The following is an 18,468-nucleotide window of genomic DNA, read 5'->3' on the forward strand; positions in this document are numbered from 1 at the left end:
CGACAGTAAGCATGAGTTGGCTGGTTTGGTCGGTATTGTCTGGTGATGGCTGGACTATGGACTAAGGTGCCTGGACGTAACATACATTGGACGAGTTTCAACGAAGTTCAACGTGTGGGCCACAAGTTGTAACAATGACATTGAAAGTAAGCTAGGGCTCTGTTTACATTCTAGCGTTGTTTATGGGGTAGATCACGATCTATAAGTCGTCTAGATTTAGAGGCTTAACGAGACATTCACTTTACAGTAGTATATACACAGTGGGAGTATATTGAAATGCACCACCTTCGACCGAGGAGGCCTTTCTATGTCCTGACAGTGTACCGTGGTGCAATCTCTATTAGCGTTAAATAACGACACCTACTCCTAGACCAACCTCTGCACCTTTGCATATTGAAACCCTATCAACACGAATACATACCGAACATCGAGGCTCATGAGGCTGATGCCATCCCGGGGCTGCATATGCAACACAGACGGTAATGAAAGAGAAAAAAAAAAAGGACCTGTAGTGTGTGTAGGGAAGATATAGTACGAGATTCTCTCCCCAAGGATTGATTGCATTCATACAGGAGAGTTGTAAATATTCTTGTCATTCATCCTCAGACATGTTCTATAGAGAGCCTGATGTAGCTGCAGCATGGTCCCTGAAAAAGTTAGCAACCCGGTGAAACGACTCCTTAGGCGCCCAGGGAGGCATGGTTCTCGACCTCGGGTTCTGGTCAGGGAAAGTTTTGACTAATGAATAAGACATCATGTCCAGGTCCTTTGCCCCTTCACCCATCCGCATGCACGCGAATGAAAAGACATAAACGAAGACAGCATGGACATCCGCATTCGCGAGGAGAACCAGCTGCGTACCCAAATAGTCCGCCTGCTCCCGCTCGCTGCGGGTCGGGACGACATCGTCTTCGAACATGCCGCTGCCGTCTGGATTCGTGCCTTTTAGGAGTATGAAGCCGGCGTCGCCGCGTTCTGCTGCTCCTTCGTAGGCACAGCATCCGACTTCCATTACGACCAGGGGCTTATCGGATCTATGGCGTTGGAGGCCTGCGACATATTGTTCTTCTGTCTCGCCTCGGCGGTAGTGGTCGATGCCGACGATGTCGAAGATGCTCCAGTCAACGATTTCCCATGTTCCAGCGGAGTATGTCAAGGACCCGGCGAATTTGGCACGGATTGCCTCAGCAAAAGACCGTAGGATTTCGTTTAGTTTTGTCGACTTCTCACGTACGGTCTCGGGGATATTTTCCAGCGTGAAGCCTGCGAGCTGAGCGCCAAACCACGCTCCACGCTCGTTAAACGAGTCACCAGGGAAGACCCCTTTGCTGAAGATCGTGTACTCGCAGCCAGCAACGAATACGATATCGACGCCCTCGTTTCTGAGCTGTTCGGCCGCCTCTGCGGCCTCTTCGAAATAAGCGCGCGTCTCGTCGACATCTGCATTCATCTTCCACGGGTTGAAGAACACCGTGAGTTTCATTGCATGAGCAGCACGTGCAGCAGTTGTCAGTCGCTGGACTTCCTCCCCTTCGATCCGTACAGCGTTGGCGTGCAAGTCGTTGGCGATTACGCGCATGTCGTATTCCACGAGGACGGAATCGAAGGGTTCGACTGAGAACCCTTGGTCCTGGAACCTTAGTCCGACATCGTAGACAACTCCGCGATACTTCATAGCTAACTTGATGGCCAATTTGTGTGTGAGCTTTGCAGAGTGGTGCGTTGCAGGTGGAGGACTTGTTGGTCACTTCAAGTGCATATGAAGCGAAAAGTACATATCTCGGCATCGGGACCTGTGAGTCCCGCGATATACAGTACATGAATAATCAAGTCATATGGAAGAGCATATCCTGAATGCACTGCTGGATAACTGGAAGTTATGCAGTGCATAATCCCATCCGAATTGGCCCGAATTTACCATAGTGTCATTCTGTGCCTGAAACAAGCGCATAGACGAACCTGCTGCAAACGACTCTGTCACTGACGTTGCATCACGCTCTGGTGTGAGGATTTAGCAAGAGGGCATGGCCACAATGAGAAGCATATATCTGCGCAGTGCCATATAGAGTGCTCACCAATCTGGGGGCCAAAGGTGAGCATGGTCTATTTTTGGATGCTCCTTCGAGCTCAGCTGTTATGCAAAGTGAGACCGAGAATGTCGCGATTGATCGACTCCTAATGCTTTTCGGATCTATCCCATAGATCATACCCCCAGGAAGCCTGTAGCAGAACTGCCACTGTTCGCAGCCTCAGTCAGCCAAGGCAGATTTTCCAATTACCGGTTTGCTGGAGGCGCAGCAGCAACAGCAACAACAACAACCCATGGTTAAGGTTGTGGGTGCTGGTTTCAGAATTGCAGTTTCAGACATGTAGATTCTGACTTCATCTCATGTCAGATCTGTCAAGAATGCTTGGTATGACAAGACTGCATAGTACTGGTATGTACTCCGTAGATACTCTTCGGAATTCGGAAATCTAATCATTACGAGATTGTTCCGGAACGGTTTGCGATCTACCTGAGAAAATGCCGTACTGTACCCCTACAGCACTAGGACATGCTCTGTTGGGTTGGATAGAATCTCAACCACGATGGCCAGTACTGTACACAGAGTATTCTGGAGAACCCGGACATCTGTCAGGCTGACAGCCCAAACTACGGTGGACCCACGTGACCCACTCATGCACTTCCCGTTCGAGCCTCACACGTGACAGAACATACCAGGATTCCTTTTTGTAGAAATGCATATGACAGAATGGTTCTTCCTGCATGGACTATCTATTTTTAATCGAGTTCATTTTGCCATCTTGCTCCTGGATACAAATCTGACAGGAGATAAAATCATGAAACGGCATTTTGGGGCCATTTGGTGTGGCAGAGCATGGAATCCCTCGGGGGTGCTTCGGCACTCCACAGGGCTGACTTGGGTTATGCGCTTGCACTTTGCTATGTGTTCGGTGAAGTGTTACTGCATGGGTGGATTCCATATCCACCTTATGCGGTTTAACAAACTCTACAGAATATCACGGGTCTGAATGGACTATCTTTTAAAAAAAAAAAAAAAAACAAATGAAATGAGCAAGATGAGCATTGTCTACACTACGTGCAACTTGTACTAACTACTCATATACTTACCTACAAGTATGTACTTATAGTCACTGCATAATAGGAAATAATCCTAGCCGGTTCGTATTCGACGCAGGGTCTCCATACTGGCCTTAGTCCGGATTAGTGCAGGGCGGAGTGGACCGCCTAACCAAGATAGGGTTTGGGCTGGCTGCGGCAATGCCAGAGCGTCCTGATTACCCCGTTGGGTAAATTGTGATCGTTACCAACAATTAGACCCTGCCCAGTATTTCTTTGTTGTATTTGTGAGGTGTCTGATTCAATGTCTCCTTAATTTCTTGCCCAATTTTACTGCAGAGGTCATCTCCGAGGGACCGAGATGCTGCGTGGTAGGTCTTATACCCAATCTACAAGTGAACTTCCGAGTGGGCCTTGAGGCTTAATGGCAATGACCAGATCCAATAGCTTCGCCCCTGTACCAACATTTTCTAATGTTCACACTAATTGCTTGAATGTTAAATCCTTCGCACATTGTCAAAAATAGATAATATCAGTCTGCCCGGCCAATCAGCCTCGTGCAAAAACCAACATGAATTAAGTAGTGTTGTCACAAGCGGTAAATACGCGATACTAGCGCATCTTTTCAGGGACTCTGATTGGGCCAGCTAAAATGTAGATTTATCACGATCCACCCCATGAGGCTCTGTTGTGGGGGTCCCCTCTATAGTCTAACAATCTGCCATTATTTCTTCTTATTTACTTGATCATCTTCCTCTGTTCACTGCTTTTCGACATACAAGCATAGCCCCCGTTGAGTGGAGGATCATCCTGCAAGACCGATCCTTAGGGCTTACCGACATTCTCCGTACAGAGTACATCCGTGCGTCCTCATTTGTTGACATCAGGATCAGGAACCGGGACTGCCTCGCATGGCGGACTGACTCGATTGACTTCTCTATTTTCTGATCACACACCTTATTCAGGTTACTGCCACTCTTGCAGCCGTTTCAGATATCGTGTTTCGCCTTGCTGCAGATGCGAGGCACACTCAACGACTGATTCTGCTCCTTTACCTTTATCCACAGCCATCGATTTCCGGAAAAGGAAATCGGTTGTGGGCGAATCCTTTCAGGGGCCAGAAGTATATTATCCTTCTTCTCGCCCATCCATCTATCTGTGTTTTCAGCAGATCAACAAGACAACATCACAACATCACAACTATCTACATCCTTTTCAACATAACAAACTCAATCACCGCAACTTCCTTCACCATGCGTCGGACCAGTGCAACCTTGGACATTCCCCTTCCGATCACCTACACTCCCACCACCCACCGCATCAGCAAAGCAAAGAAGGGAAAGCGTGTGCATGCCTGCCAGTATCCTGGCTGTGAAAAGGTGTTTACCAGAGCCGAACATCGGAGGTATGCTTCTCTATCCACCACTGTCCAGCTGTCGATGACATACTAAACATCTACCAGACGCCATGAGCTGAACCACAACCCTGAGGCCCTTTTCCGTTGTACCTACTCTGAGTGCCAGAGAACATTCCACCGTCAGGATTTGCTTAATCGCCACATTGAGCGACAGTATGTTTTGTCTTTTTCGCCCCCTTAGTGGTAGAACGATGCTAATGACTTTCTACAGTGAGCTCGATGCTCAGATGGAACACGCAGCCCGTTGGAAGCAAACCCAACTTCCTGTCGCACCCCAACCTTATCCTTCCAAGAACCTCATGCCTACGCCCTTCGACTCCAACATGTTCCTGCCTACACCACAACAGTCGACCTCGACTTCTATGTCCATCGACTCCCTCGTCACCCCCGAAATCCGCCTAGACCTTACCAACGATCAACCCTTCCAATGGGATGGTCTCGACTTTCCTTTGTACCCTCAGCAGCCTTCTCTGCTTCGGAGCCCTATGCCTGAGCCCATCGACGACAACTCTTCTTTCTACTCGTACCCCGAGTCCTGCGCTTCCCCGTCCTCCTCTGGGGGTGCTACATTCCTTTCTTCTCGCCCAGGCTCCTCGCTCTCCTCCACACCGGCTACGACGATGGAATCATATCAAGAAAATTACCCCGAGCCCATCCTCGATTGCGGCTTGACTTCCTCACCATTGCCTCTGCAGGCGGACTTGCCGCCATTGGATTTCTCCGGTGTCGATATTTCGTGGTCGGATATTGAGCCTCTTTCGCTTGATGGGGATTTTGCGCCTCAGGTAAGCGACATTCCAATAATTATAATATGAAGGACACGAAGCTGACTTGTTCGAATTAGCCCCTACAATACAACACCGCCCCTGCATGGACACTTCCCCAAGAGGAATCCGACCCGCAGCAATACGCAGCGAAGTCATTCTTCTTCTAGTTGTCTCAGTAACACTAGTATATATATCTCTTTTGTTCATTTCCTTTGTCTGATATAAAATGACGAGATGACCCTGGAGAGTCTCCACTGATGCTGGCATGGTTATGGTGATGGAGTTTTTGATTTTCTTTCCTTTGTACTTACATATACCCACTTTGAATTTGATGTTATACCATATGGATTACTGTGTCTATCAAAAGAGAGTACTAAATTTTCTCATTATAACCTTGCGACCTTATCCTGCGCTTCGATCAGCCACAATAGGAAAGACTAAGAATACCCGAACTAAGTTATAGATCTTTAAATTGAATATATTCGAATCTTGATGTAAAAGAATGGATCTTGTTCACTCCTGGTACAATAGCATGTACCAATCACATGGTAAAGTTCAATTGGCATGAATTCTACACGGTTCGAGCCTTGAAATTGATCTCGACATCGTAATTTTGAAGCCTAAGAACTGGACAGCCCAGTCCGATTGAAAGCCTAATGATATCAGAGTGAACCTTCAACTTGTCTCACAGGCAGCACTTTCAAGCAACCCGCCTACAACTCCTGTAAATTACAGTTCTTAAACACGAGCAGATTCACTCCAAGCAAACACAATGATCAAGCCTTCATCTAACATAGGCCCCTGGCAGGATTGGTCGGAATATCTAGAAAGAAGCAAAGACCCCCGGGTACTGGCCAAAGTATGTCTCTCAGAGCGTCGGCCATTCCCAGACAAGGCCAAAGTCCTGCTTGCAAGTCTGGAAGAAGCCCACGAGAATTTAGCTGATATGTGTTGGCTCGAGATAAAATTGGATGAGGCTGGCAGCAACTATCAGCTCGCGTAGATTTTTCGCTGGCATATACTCTGGGCTCAGGCCGATGATTGGAGATTGCTGGTTCGCAGATGGTCTCAGCGCTTTGTTGAAGCGGATATTAAAGCTCGCTGGTTCGTTCAGAGAGATATATATTTGAATGAGGAAGCCCAGGCTCTGCGAAAGTCACTAGAGCTGTCTGCGGATGGCAAAGAGGTGGCTGCTATGAGATCCCAGCTCAGTATGTACTGCGAGGAGCTTCAGAGCCTCGATCGAAAGTACTGGGATGCTTGCCGACTCGCTAGAAGTTGGAAGGAGATATACCTGTAGGATCTCTTAGTCGAGCTTTCAAAGCACACAGAAGCAATCCGGACTGGTATCTCTGTGAGTGGCTGCGCCAGGACTGTGCTGGGCGCGGTGGGTGCCGTAGACGAGATTATGGATGCTGTGAAAAGTCTCGACGAACACACCGCGATTTAAATCAAGAACACTGCGCCAGTGCTTGTGGTTGTTGTGTTCGCACCAGGCCAAACCATAGAAAGAATGAGCAGGCAAGGTGTAACGACGTTGAGGAATTTCCATTCGGCATTGTTGCTAACAAGACACTGTATTCTGCGCGAATTTTCCGTGCATATATCTGGGGACTGAGTTTCCTTGATGAACTTAATCTGATTGGAACCTTTCACTGATTTACCAAGGCTTAAAGATTATTCATATTGCTTGTAGTTCTAAATGGGCTTATCGATACGGGTGACGTCAGATGACTGGGTTTATGAGATTGAGGTATTCGACGTACTGATTAGGTGATTTGCTCGAGAAAAGAATGGAAGAAGTTACAAGAATGCTACTCTCCGCTTTCAGTAAATCATAGAGTATACTCGGAGACGATGTTCTACTGCGTACGGCCAATATGTACTAGATCTCCGCTCCGAAGACGGAAGTGACCGCTCCCCGCTTCAACATCATCTTCCATTTCATTCCATCTTCGTACATCTCAACGATCATGATCTGCAGCTCTTGCTTATAGTAATTCAATTTCTTTGCTTGTCTTGCTCTAGTTTCAACTGCTTGTTTATGGCAAGAAAATGGTAGTGTTTGTCGACTTGGACGATGATGCTTTCAGCAACCAGCATCATCTCCCCGGAGGTCCAGAGGATGCCTTGCTCCAGAGCTTCATCACCAGGCCTGAAAAGGCATCATTAATGCCATCTTCGAAGCGGATGAGCGACTCTACTACAGATGAAAGCTCTGTCGATTCATCCGATCATCTTTCGACAGATCGATATTCCAACCAGACTACCTTCTCAGCTGCTTTGAGCTGCTATCCGTATGGACCACTACTACCGATAGCTTGTCTCCATGCTTCAGGTGTGAGTGCTAACCTTGGAAATGATTGATTGTAGAATTATCAAGGAGCTAGCCCGATGCGTGGATCTGAATACACTACACGCGCTCTCGCAGACCTGTCGCCAATTCTATACGAACCTAACGCCGTACCGACAACAACTCACTAAGCGGACCCTGCGTTGCGAGAATGAATACATCGAGACCTTGTCGGATATGTTAAATAGCGGCGCTGCTATTCCGGAAAGTGTCAAATCCGTTATCCAACTCCTTAGCCAGGGTACCGGACAATCTGGGAGAATGACTCGGGGGAAGGTTAGCAAATGCGCAAGAGATATGGTGGGCGAGTGTCGGAGGTGCTCAAAAGTTATCTGCAGAGTGAGATGCCCTGGACATCATCGACTTGGCCGCTGCGACATACTGACCAGTGTCGCTTCAGAATTGCACAATCAAAACCCCGACCAACGCCATGCTTAAGAACCGCATTCGTCGACTATGCATCACTTGTCGCACTGTTCCGATTTCCCAACACATGGCATACTCCGCATCACAAGACATGCAAACAGTTTCACCATTTGACCCCTCGAGCTTCACTGCACCCGCATTCTTGCGTACACCGTGCTCATGTGAGGACGCCGTCTGGCTATGCTACCAATGTGGACATACCATCCGCAGAGAAGATACCACATATCGTCGGGTATGGGCCTGGCGTACGCGGTATAGTACCCATCTGGGTGGATTGGGAACGGGACTTGGTGAAGGTTGTCAGGGTGTCAAATGCGGTCGAGGGGAGAGTTGCCTGGCGGCCCAAGAGATTGAACTGGAACTCGTAAGTGAAGCGGATGACGATCCTGATGGTCTACATAACCACGGGCTTCTACAACATACCGGTGAGAACACCATATCGACTCTAGACGACGAAGAGCCGGGTTACTTCCGCCAGGAGATTGTTGGAATCGGAGGGAGGTTCAAGCAGAAGGTCAAGAGGAGGGTTATGGTGGGGGCTTGTGTTCCTGAGTATGAGGATGAACGTGATACTGGACGATATCTGATTCGAGAAGAGGAGGGGAAGCATCGGGGATGGTGTGGATGGTGCTGGAGGGTAATTCCAGCTAAGAACGAGACTATGAATGACTATAACCCATGATAGATTGATAGATTGTATATATAATCCAGCCAGCTGCTCTCCCATGCCAGTTATGCCCGAAGATCATGCAGTCTCTTAAGAAAAGATCTCTTTGACCCCTTATTTTGTGTGCTGACTGATGGTTGATTCGCCCCGCTCCACCCGGGCAATCACTGCGGGGCTGAATCAGTTGGTCCGCTGAGTGTCAACGCTGTCAAATCTCTCTTTGCTTGTCTCACTCCCACCTCCTATTCTTCTTTTGCCCCTCCTCCTGCTATATTCCACCTCTATTTGAGTACGATTTTTCGCTGCGAGAACCTATTTTTGCGCTCACTGCCGATTAAAACTCTCACCCCGTCCTGAACCCGAGCGCACTCTCGATCCAACCCCGGCGCCATGGCTGATTTACAAGGTCGCAAGATCTACAAGGTCTTCGGGCAGGATTTCATTGTTGGCGACAGATACCATGTCACCAAGGAACTGGGTCAGGGTGCATACGGTATTGTCTGGTAGGTACTCCTATTCCAGCCGGTACTTCTGTCGGGCTGTCTCGCGCGCTTGCATTCGACCATTGAAAGAACAATGCTGATGAACAACCTCGTTCTCTAGCGCCGCAAACGACACCGTGACGGGTGATGGCGTCGCCATCAAAAAGGTGACCAATGTGTTCAGCAAGAAGATCTTGGCCAAGCGCGCCCTGAGAGAAATTAAGCTGTTGCAGCACTTCCGCGGCCACCGTAACGTACGTTTCCCATATGATACCATTGTGCTTGAATCCTCCGGCAAGATGCAATGCTGACAGCGACAGATTACCTGTCTGTATGATATGGACATTCCTCGTCCGGAGAACTTCAATGAAACATATCTGTACGAAGGTGGGGTTGCCCCTCCCCTTTAATTATCCGTCACAACGCTGACCCTTTCCGTCTAGAATTGATGGAGTGTGATTTGGCCGCTATCATTCGTTCCGGACAGCCCTTGACCGATGCGCATTTCCAATCTTTCGTTTACCAAATCCTCTGCGGTCTGAAGTACATCCATTCGGCAAATGTCTTGCATCGTGACTTGAAGCCCGGTAATTTGCTGGTCAATGCGGACTGTGAACTCAAGATTTGTGATTTTGGTCTCGCGCGCGGTTTCTCAATCGATCCTGAGGAGAATGCTGGTTACATGACTGAATACGTCGCGACAAGATGGTACCGTGCCCCGGAAATTATGTTGAGCTTCCAGAGCTACACCAAAGCTAGTACGTTTTATTGTCAGGTCTCTCTGTTACAAGTGATACTAACCCCGACAGTTGACGTGTGGTCCGTCGGCTGTATCCTGGCCGAACTCCTCGGCGGCCGCCCCTTCTTCAAGGGCCGTGATTACGTCGACCAACTCAACCAAATCCTGCACTACCTGGGCACCCCCAACGAAGAAACCCTGAGCCGCATCGGCTCCCCCCGCGCCCAGGAATACGTCCGCAACCTCCCCTTCATGCCCAAGATCCCCTTCGACCGACTCTTCCCCAACGCCAACCCTGACGCCCTCGACCTCCTCGACCGCATGCTCGCCTTCGACCCCACCTCGCGTATTTCCGTCGAGCAGGCCCTCGAGCACCCCTACCTTCACATCTGGCACGACGCCTCTGACGAACCCTCCTGTCCCTCGACCTTCGATTTCCACTTCGAAGTCGTCGAGGACGTCGCCGAGATGCGCAAGATGATCTACGAGGAAGTTGTCAATTTCCGCGCTGCCGTGAGGCAACAATCCCAGGCTCACGCCGCCGCCGTTGCTGCCCAGCAGCAACAATTGGGCAACGTCCCGATTCCCGAGGGCCAGCATGGTGGCTGGAAGCATGAGGAGCCTAAGCCGCAGGAGGCTGGTGGCGGTGGGGGTCCTGCCAACGACCTTGAGGCGTCGCTAGCGCGGGGGATGGATGCTCATCATCGTTGATTTGGTTTTTCTGGATCTTGTCAGAGTACTATTCTGGGGTCGCGGGGCGATTCCCAGGATGCTCATCTCGTAGAAACGAAAGTGTGCTTTCTCTTGATTGTTTCTACTTTTCACATCTTCAATCTGCTGCATGTTTTGCCATCTAAATAGAACTTTTTTGTATTGTCCTTCACTGTGTCTGTGTATGCAAGCATAGACAGCGAGGCGTTGGTTACCAGGATGTGATGCATGAAAAGCAATCACCCTTGTTTTACTACTATCAATTGTTAATTACCAGGTGTAAGTACATGGGTATGATCTATCTAAGTAACCCGCTTTGCTTCTATATAAAAGTGATCAGGCTGTATTCCAGAAATGCAAATCAATACAAAAAAAAAAAAAAAACAGACATCGCTCGTGAAATCATGAGATCGTACAACTCCAGCCTTGAAAACAGAAAACAAATGATGAAAATGAAACCAAATCTCAAGCTCAAGCTCAAATATGCAACGAAAATCGCAGATCAAACCAAAATGGAAACAATCAATAATAATACCCCCTCCACCAAACCCCCATACAAGCGGCAACCACCAAATCCAACATCTTAATTCCCTCATCCTCAACCACCAGCTTCCCCAGCTTAGCACTCTTCCCGCGCATCCCCCCACCAGCACGCTCACGAGCAAGTGAGAAGTCCAAACGATCGGGGTCGTCGCTACTCTTGCTGGCTGTGCTGGCGGTGGAGGGTTTGCGGGTTAGGCCGATGTTCCCTAGAGTGTTGTTGGTGGTGTGGGCGCGGGGGCGGTTGGGATTGAGCATTTGGGCGAGGGAGGCGCGTTTGGAGGTTGGGTTTGTTGGTTGCAGTGGTGGGGACTGTCGTTCTGGGGGGATGTTGCCGGGGATGGTGGATAAGGGTTGGTCGTTGGGGTCGGCATGAGGGTTGGCGAAGGTGGGTGTTTGGCTGAGCTGCCAAGGAGAAAGATGTGTGGGACTAGGTTGATGGTGAAGGTGGCCCGGTTGGAAAGGTGTGTTGAAGCGGATTTCAGCGACTGTCACAGCTGGACTGCTGCCCACCGTCTGCGCGGAAATTGGGGGAAACCCAGCAGGAGCCTGGAGAGGAATCATATGTTTGCATTTCAGACTGCGGCCATTCACGCTCGTTGAGAATGTACAGATACCGTTCCAGGGTGAGTTGAAGGTGTAGTAGCCGCTTTTGAGCTTAGAGAGACTATGTCCGCTTTGCGTCTTTGGTGGTGGACTGCCGGGACCGATGCTGTCGATGGAGCCGCGTGGTGCAGATTGTTGGTCCATTGAACCTCGTTTTTCATCTTGCAACGGCCTTGAGACACATAGTTTGCGACGGAACCTCTTTGGACCGGCTGGTTCTTGTGAGCTGTTGTCGTGGGTATCATTATGCGGAACCGCTCCATGCGATTCAGCTTGTTGCTGAAGGGCTTGGAGTGCAGAAAATGATGGACCATTCATCTTGTCTGAATTCAATCCCAAACTCGCGAGAGATATCGGTTCATCCTGTGCGAGAAAACGGTTGTACCCAGGAGTTGAGATCTCTAAATCTATCGCACCTTCATCCAATCGCGTAGTCGAAATTGTCGCTACGTTCCACTGCGTTCCATGTGTAGGATCTCGTCGGATGAGGGTAATATGAAATCCAGAACTGGGATCTGGGGACCTGCTGTCGTGCGACCTCCGGCTAGGGGACAGCCCTGGACTTCTCCGCGGCGATTCATGCGAGGAAGGCGGCCGTAGTTCCGTCCGTCTGGAGTCCAAGCTGTGTCGATTGTTCGATATCGCTTCATACTTTTCCTTCCAGCCTTCGAGCCCTTGTATATTCACATATCCTGCCAGCGCACTCCACCGGTTATTCCTCTTAGCAGGGTGGCCGTTTTCCATGGTTTCCAACGGCTCCTCATTCGGAACAGAAGGAAGTGGTCGCTGTGGCACGGGACTCCGTATCGTAGGCTTCCGCTTTATGGTCGATTTCCGCTCCATAAACTGCACCCGTTGGCCGGCTTCTTTTGGAGGTTCGGTGTCTGGCACACTCTCTGCGAAGGGAGGGGGAGGCGAAGCTTGAGGCCGATGCTCGGGGACAGCTGGAGCAATATTCTCCTGCGACGGCAAAGATGGCGGAGGAGTGGGGGTAATCGAATTCGCGTCCGCATTGCCAGTACCAGCAGTAGGAGCACCACCAGGGACCGGCTTCCGTCGTACATTATTCAATCGCGCAAACTCTTGCTGCATTGGACCGGATTCCGCTTCGTCACCATGCATCTCCCTGCGCAATTTGGCCTCCTGTTCCCGCTCCTCTTCCACCTCCTGTAGCAAAGCCTCATCCTCTGGCGTCGCGACGTGGAGGTAATAAAGGGAAGCATTGATAGCTTCTGCGGAAACGCTATCTTTGGTGGGTGGCTTGAGAGGGGAAAGGAACACATCTATGCATCAAGAAAAAGCAAATATTAGCCATCTATCAATCTTATCCTCAAGATCAAGGAGAAAAACAAATGTTTCCCATGAATATGCGGGGCAAACATGTTTGCGACAGATAACCTACCTTTACTCCCCGGAACCCTCACAATATACAACTCCAACGGGTCTAGCTTCTTCTGCGTGGGATTCCGCGGGTATGCTGGAGGATTCGACGCGATGCCCGTAATTGACGACAGCGAACGAGCTTCGACGGGTCCCTGAGCCATGCCATGGTTCGGCGGCGCGGAGGACGAGATGGAACCCCCGTCCACCGCCATTTATTGTTCCAGGAGTGTGAAAAGACGTCGGAAGTTGGACGGAAGCGTGCAGGGAATGTTCCGTGTCGCACTTTGCCGTAGCTCCTTGGGAAAGGGAGAAAGGATCCGTCTGCAGAAGGAGAAAGAGTTGGGTTTTCTGCGGTTGTCCGGAGACCTGCGGAGAGATGCCAAGAAAGAGTTAAGCGATGGCGATGATCAGACGACGACGATGTACAAGGCTGAGGCTGAGAAGAAGAATAAGAATAGGATAGGATACAGTCAGAGGAAAAGAAGTGAATCCAAATAGGAGAGAAAAAAAAAGCTGCCTATGACAACCCGGCGAGAGGCGACAAATGGACACAGCCTCAGGCACCGGGCCAACAAAACAAGCGTCAACGAAAACAGTATCCGTCTTGATTGGTATCTTTTCCCAACGAATATAGCTACATGGTATGCTTAGTGTGCTGAATGCGCAATCCCAAGTATCAAACATATACAAAAAAGGAATCAAACAAAGGAAAAAGACGGCACGTCCAAGCAACAAACAAGATTAAAATCAAGGAAAGCCGGCGGATAATGTCCCCATATATTAAACCCAACCATGTCCATACAAACAAAAATGTTCATGACTCCATGCTCCCAATGAAAAATTCCCAACCTATACGCAATAAGAATGACTGTACTGTCCCAAGAAGAAACCCATTTGATTGTTGTTTGCCAAGTGTATCAAACCACCGTCTCTGCTCTCTCACCCTCCGCAATGACCGGAATGCCGAGTCCACGGTCAGGACTCTGTAATACAATCTGCTCGTGGCGTCGGGCCCGCAAGAAGTCACTGATGGCGCGAATCAGGATAAACCAACCGACGATCATCAAGATGTAGGAGATCCACTCGCTAGTACTAATAGCAGACATAGCACCGTTGCCATCGCCACCAGCGCCACCGTCTGTTACTGCATCGGGGTCAAAATTATGGCTGTTTGGGTCTGGGGGGTTGACATATTGGTCCGCATCACCACCATCATCCGGTTTCGGATCGCTTCCGCCTTTCATGTAGAATCCATACTGCACGAGAGTAAGACCGAGACCAGCTCTGCTTCCGTTCTTCGCTGCGTGTGTAGTGTGTAAGAGGTAGGTGAGGAGGAATCCGACCAGTTGGAAAGACATAGAAATCATGGCGTTCCAGACAAAGGAGAAGATCGACCCAACCGGCAGTCCATCCACGAACACCTCATCGGACGAGATGCCTGGCGCCAAAATCGTAGTTTCCCAGTACGGCGGAGTCGCATCGGCGGCTGCTTCTTCGTAGGACTATCATGGATCAGTAACGCCCCACGAAAATATAAAAAATTAAAGACCTACCGGAGGCAAATCCTCATTCTTCTCACCCCGCTCCGGCTTAGCCGCCAGATTCGCAAACACACCGTCGTTCGATCCGATCACGCGACCCGGCGCGGAAGACGAAGGCGTGAACGACGGAAGGATAGTCAGTCTTCTAAAGATCCCTCGACCCTGTTGCTGTGTTTGATCCTGCTGCCCTTGTCCTCCCCCTTGGCTCGACGAAGACGCAGCGGCATTACCGTTTCCATTGTCATCGTTGTTGTAGTCGCTACCACCGGCAAAAGCCCGCGGCTCAGGGTTCGCCCGCATTAAGCGCTGTCTATCGTCAGGCTCATTCTCCACCTCCGAGTCGCTCCCATCGTCGAACGCATCGGCAAGGGTCTGGTCCGTATCGTCGGCCCGGCGAGAGTCATCGTTTAAAAGACGTCTGGATGAAGGCGAAGAGGAACGAGAGTGGAACGAGGGAGGTGGAGAGGATGGAGCGAGGTGCGAGTTCGATCGGGACGGATTCGACGGGTAATGATTTGGATCATCTTCGTCATGGGCGTTTACCTGGACCCGGTTCTTCGTCAGTCTCTGGATCGAATGAATGGCATCCGAGAGAGAATAGGACCGAGCATTGTGCTGATTGTCGTGATGTGATTCATCCAGATCAGCGGCGGAGACTTACCCGTTGATAACGCTGCGAGCTCATGATGAGCTGAGCGAGGCAGAGAAGGAAAGAGATGAGAGAGCGTGTAGTGTAGATCAAGCTAGTGCGTAAAGGAGACGTAGAAGGCCCTAAGCGAGGTTCAGGAGATGGATAAAAAACGAGGGAATGAGCAACTGGCGGCGAGGGCGATGATGAATGGCTCAGGATGGCGATGCAGAAGGGAGATGGGAGGCTATGATGCCTTGCGGCCTTACTATTTTATGCCTAAGGCATTAATACTTCATCGCCGCATATCCAATCCTCTTGTCTAAATTATCATCAAACATAATTCAGTCGCTACTCCTCTTTTACGCGCTACTCAATCGATTAATCAATTGACAAAACAACCATAATCATGGCAAAGCCACCAGTAAGTTTAAGCCATGGCCGCTACAGAAACAACACTAACAACCGCCAGGTCCGTCCACAAACCCTCCAAACCCGCATCTCCCACCTTCTCTCCCACTGGCCCTCCGACCCTGTCCGTCCAGCCTCAGTCTCAGTCCAAACATACCTCCAGACCCGTCTCTCACAAATCTCTCCCCAAGATGCAGCAGCATCGCAGCAACAACAACACCTACCCCAGAACCATCAACCGCAAGAAATGTCCGAGGCGTCATTGAACGCATTGGCGTCGTTGTTGGAAGATAGATATACGAGACGGTATCCATTGTCGCCAAAGTTGCGCAGGCCCGCTAGTAACCCAGATCATTATGATAATGTGGTTAAAGAGTTTGAGGAGGCACCGTCGAGAGATTGGTTTGGGAGACTGGGGAAGAGGTTGAAGGGGTTGCTTAGGTTTTCTTAGGTGGTTTATGGTATGTTTGTTTTTTACGGGTTATGGTATTAAAAAAAGAAGTCGTTCTGTTATTATGTACCTCTGTATAATACTCTATTGACTAGATGTATGATTAGGAATGGGAAAAGCACTGCTCTACCGAAGACTGCATGGCACTCTTGGTTTGGCAATAAAACTGCATTGCCAGGTATATACATTTTTGTAACAAAATACATAGTAAACAGTCAAGATATACAGTCGAATGCGATCAATCAATCAACAAATCATACACGCTCAATAGTCCTTTTTAAAACATGCAAACAACCATGGATATCATCTCGTCAGAGAAAAAGAAACGTCTTACAGCATAGGCTTCAAGTCATCAGCAACCTTGAACGGAGCCTCTGTCTTGGCCTTGACCTCGTCAACAGTAACACCGTCAGCAAGCTCAATCAGAGTCAAACCGTTGGTGAAGTCGACGTCAAAGACGCAAAGGTCGGTAATGATACGGCTGACGCAGGTCTTGCCGGTCAAGGGGAATTCGCAGTTCTTGACGATCTTGGGGTTGCCCTTCTTGTCGGTGTGCTCCATGGTCACGACAACCTTGGTGGCGGAGGGGTTGGAGACGAGATCCATGGCACCGCCAAAGCCCTTGATCTTGCCGGGGAGCATCCCTGATATAGTTAGCTTCGTTATACTTGTAAACTGAATGGAGAAGGTAGGCTTACAGTTGGCAAGGTCACCCTTGGCGCTGACTTGCATAGCACCCAGGATAGTCAAGTTGACACGGCCAGACCGGATCATGCCGAAGGACTCGTCACTGCCGAAGACAGCAGCACCGGGCAGAAGAGTAACTGTCTCCTTACCAGCGTTGATAAGATCAGGGTCCTCCTGGCCCTTCTTGGGGTAAGGACCCAATCCCAAGATACCGTTCTCTGACTGAAGCATGACCTCAACAGAGGGATCCACGAAGTTAGGAGCCAGCATGGGCATACCAATACCCAAATTGGCGTACATGCCGTTCTTGAACTCCTTGGCAGCACGACGGACAATACGTTCACGCTTGTTGGCAGTGTCGCCCTTGCCCAAGGCCGCAGCATCCTTCTCTTCACCTTCCTCTTTCGCGAATGTGTATTTCTCAATCTTCTTGTCCGTAGTGCTCTGGATCACACGCTTGACGTAGATACCAGGCAGGTGCACAGCCGCGGGATCAAGCTCACCAACCTCAACGATGTTCTCAGCCTCGACAATCGTCATTTTTGCGTTACGGCCCATAGCACCGTTGAAGTTAGCCGCCGCATAGCGGAACTGGCAGTTACCCAGCTTATCGGCCTTCCACGCCTTCACGAACGCATAGTCACCCTTAATAGCCTCCTCCATGACATAGCTCTTGTTGTCAAAGACCTTGACATCCCGCGCCTTGCTGTACAGCGCCACAGTACCATCGGCGTTATGCTTCAACGGCAAGTCACCCGTCTGCACGACCGTTCCAAACGCAGCAGGCGTGTAGAAAGCAGGAATACCAGCACCGCCAGAGCGGCACCGCTCAGCGAGAGTTCCCTGAGGCGTCAACTCCAGCTCAATCTCACCGGTCAGGTACATTCGCTCGAAAGTCTTGTTCTCGCCAACATAACTGGCAATCATCTTTCTGATCTGCTTGGACTGCAGGAGCAGGCCCAGGCCCGAGCCATCGACACCGGCGTTGTTGCTGACTGCTGTCAGGCCTGTGATTGAGGGGTTTGCGCGCACGGCGTTGATGAGAGTATCGGGGACACCGGAGAGGCCGAAACCGCCTGCTAGAAGGGTGGAGTTGGATTTCATGTCTTTGATGGCCAGGTCGGCGGATGCGACGACTTTGTTGATTTCATACCGGCGGGCGCTGCTGGAGAATGTGCGGGCGAGGAATTTCTGGTGCTATTCGAAAGTTAGCAGTTGTAAATAGACGGTAAGGAAGTGTTATGTGTTTCCTTACCTTGCTGGGATCAGTCGAAAACTGCCTGGCGATGCGCAGGCAGGTCGCAAGTTGTGAAGACATGATGATCTCTGATGTATGAATCCGTCGGGTGTATCACACTATGAAAGACGCCTGTATTGACAGACAAATACAATGATAAACAGAATATGAGGAGAAGCGGGTTTTATATATACCCGCCGCAACAACCGCAACACAGCGGAAAGTGGCCGGTCCGACTCTCCGCATACCCCGGAAACCCCCCGCATTTGTATTGACAAAGCAGCTGATTGTATTATCCGGCGGATATTGTTGAAGAAGCTGTTGATTATTTCATGCTTAG

The 18,468-nt window shown here is 49.9% G+C and overlaps 8 protein-coding genes across 8 annotated transcripts; 4 read left to right on the plus strand and 4 right to left on the minus strand.

Moving 5' to 3' along the window:
- Nucleotides 1–613: 613 nt before the first annotated feature.
- Nucleotides 614–1,675, minus strand: ACHE_10415A (uncharacterized protein; the record flags this gene model as incomplete). Its single annotated transcript, XM_043279020.1, has 1 exon — nucleotides 614–1,675. One exon carries the CDS (start codon nucleotides 1,673–1,675, stop codon nucleotides 614–616), a length of 1,062 nt encoding a protein of 353 aa, XP_043131535.1.
- A 2,660-nt stretch (nucleotides 1,676–4,335) lies between these two features.
- On the plus strand, nucleotides 4,336–5,433 carry ACHE_10416S (uncharacterized protein; the record flags this gene model as incomplete). Its single annotated transcript, XM_043279031.1, has 4 exons — nucleotides 4,336–4,487; nucleotides 4,545–4,652; nucleotides 4,711–5,284; nucleotides 5,344–5,433. 4 exons carry the CDS (start codon nucleotides 4,336–4,338, stop codon nucleotides 5,431–5,433), a joined length of 924 nt encoding a protein of 307 aa, XP_043131536.1.
- A 1,888-nt stretch (nucleotides 5,434–7,321) lies between these two features.
- Nucleotides 7,322–8,727, plus strand: ACHE_10417S (uncharacterized protein; the record flags this gene model as incomplete). The annotated part of the gene is made up of 3 exons (XM_043279042.1): nucleotides 7,322–7,563; nucleotides 7,640–7,958; nucleotides 8,020–8,727. 3 exons carry the CDS (start codon nucleotides 7,322–7,324, stop codon nucleotides 8,725–8,727), a joined length of 1,269 nt encoding a protein of 422 aa, XP_043131537.1.
- Nucleotides 8,728–9,102: 375 nt separating this feature from the next.
- On the plus strand, nucleotides 9,103–10,644 carry mpkA (mitogen-activated serine/threonine-protein kinase SLT2; the record flags this gene model as incomplete). The annotated part of the gene is made up of 5 exons (XM_043279053.1): nucleotides 9,103–9,215; nucleotides 9,316–9,448; nucleotides 9,515–9,581; nucleotides 9,638–9,952; nucleotides 10,004–10,644. 5 exons carry the CDS (start codon nucleotides 9,103–9,105, stop codon nucleotides 10,642–10,644), a joined length of 1,269 nt encoding a protein of 422 aa, XP_043131538.1.
- A 522-nt stretch (nucleotides 10,645–11,166) lies between these two features.
- ACHE_10419A (uncharacterized protein) lies at nucleotides 11,167–13,385 on the minus strand (the record flags this gene model as incomplete). The annotated part of the gene is made up of 2 exons (XM_043279064.1): nucleotides 11,167–13,073; nucleotides 13,193–13,385. 2 exons carry the CDS (start codon nucleotides 13,383–13,385, stop codon nucleotides 11,167–11,169), a joined length of 2,100 nt encoding a protein of 699 aa, XP_043131539.1.
- Nucleotides 13,386–14,090: 705 nt separating this feature from the next.
- Nucleotides 14,091–15,399, minus strand: ACHE_10420A (metal homeostatis BSD2 family protein; the record flags this gene model as incomplete). Its single annotated transcript, XM_043279076.1, has 3 exons — nucleotides 14,091–14,675; nucleotides 14,727–15,257; nucleotides 15,376–15,399. 3 exons carry the CDS (start codon nucleotides 15,397–15,399, stop codon nucleotides 14,091–14,093), a joined length of 1,140 nt encoding a protein of 379 aa, XP_043131540.1.
- A 352-nt stretch (nucleotides 15,400–15,751) lies between these two features.
- ACHE_10421S (ubiquinol-cytochrome c reductase complex assembly factor 2) lies at nucleotides 15,752–16,204 on the plus strand (the record flags this gene model as incomplete). The annotated part of the gene is made up of 2 exons (XM_043279087.1): nucleotides 15,752–15,766; nucleotides 15,815–16,204. The coding sequence occupies 2 exons, from the start codon at nucleotides 15,752–15,754 to the stop codon at nucleotides 16,202–16,204; spliced, it is 405 nt and encodes a 134-aa protein (XP_043131541.1).
- A 330-nt stretch (nucleotides 16,205–16,534) lies between these two features.
- Nucleotides 16,535–18,209, minus strand: ACHE_10422A (3-oxoacid CoA-transferase; the record flags this gene model as incomplete). The annotated part of the gene is made up of 3 exons (XM_043279098.1): nucleotides 16,535–16,848; nucleotides 16,903–18,088; nucleotides 18,147–18,209. 3 exons carry the CDS (start codon nucleotides 18,207–18,209, stop codon nucleotides 16,535–16,537), a joined length of 1,563 nt encoding a protein of 520 aa, XP_043131542.1.
- Nucleotides 18,210–18,468: the final 259 nt, after the last annotated feature.

The sequence above is a fragment of the Aspergillus chevalieri genome, chromosome 1, assembly GCF_016861735.1.
Source record: "Aspergillus chevalieri M1 DNA, chromosome 1, nearly complete sequence".
In the NCBI taxonomy this organism is placed as follows: Eukaryota; Fungi; Ascomycota; class Eurotiomycetes; order Eurotiales; family Aspergillaceae; genus Aspergillus; species Aspergillus chevalieri.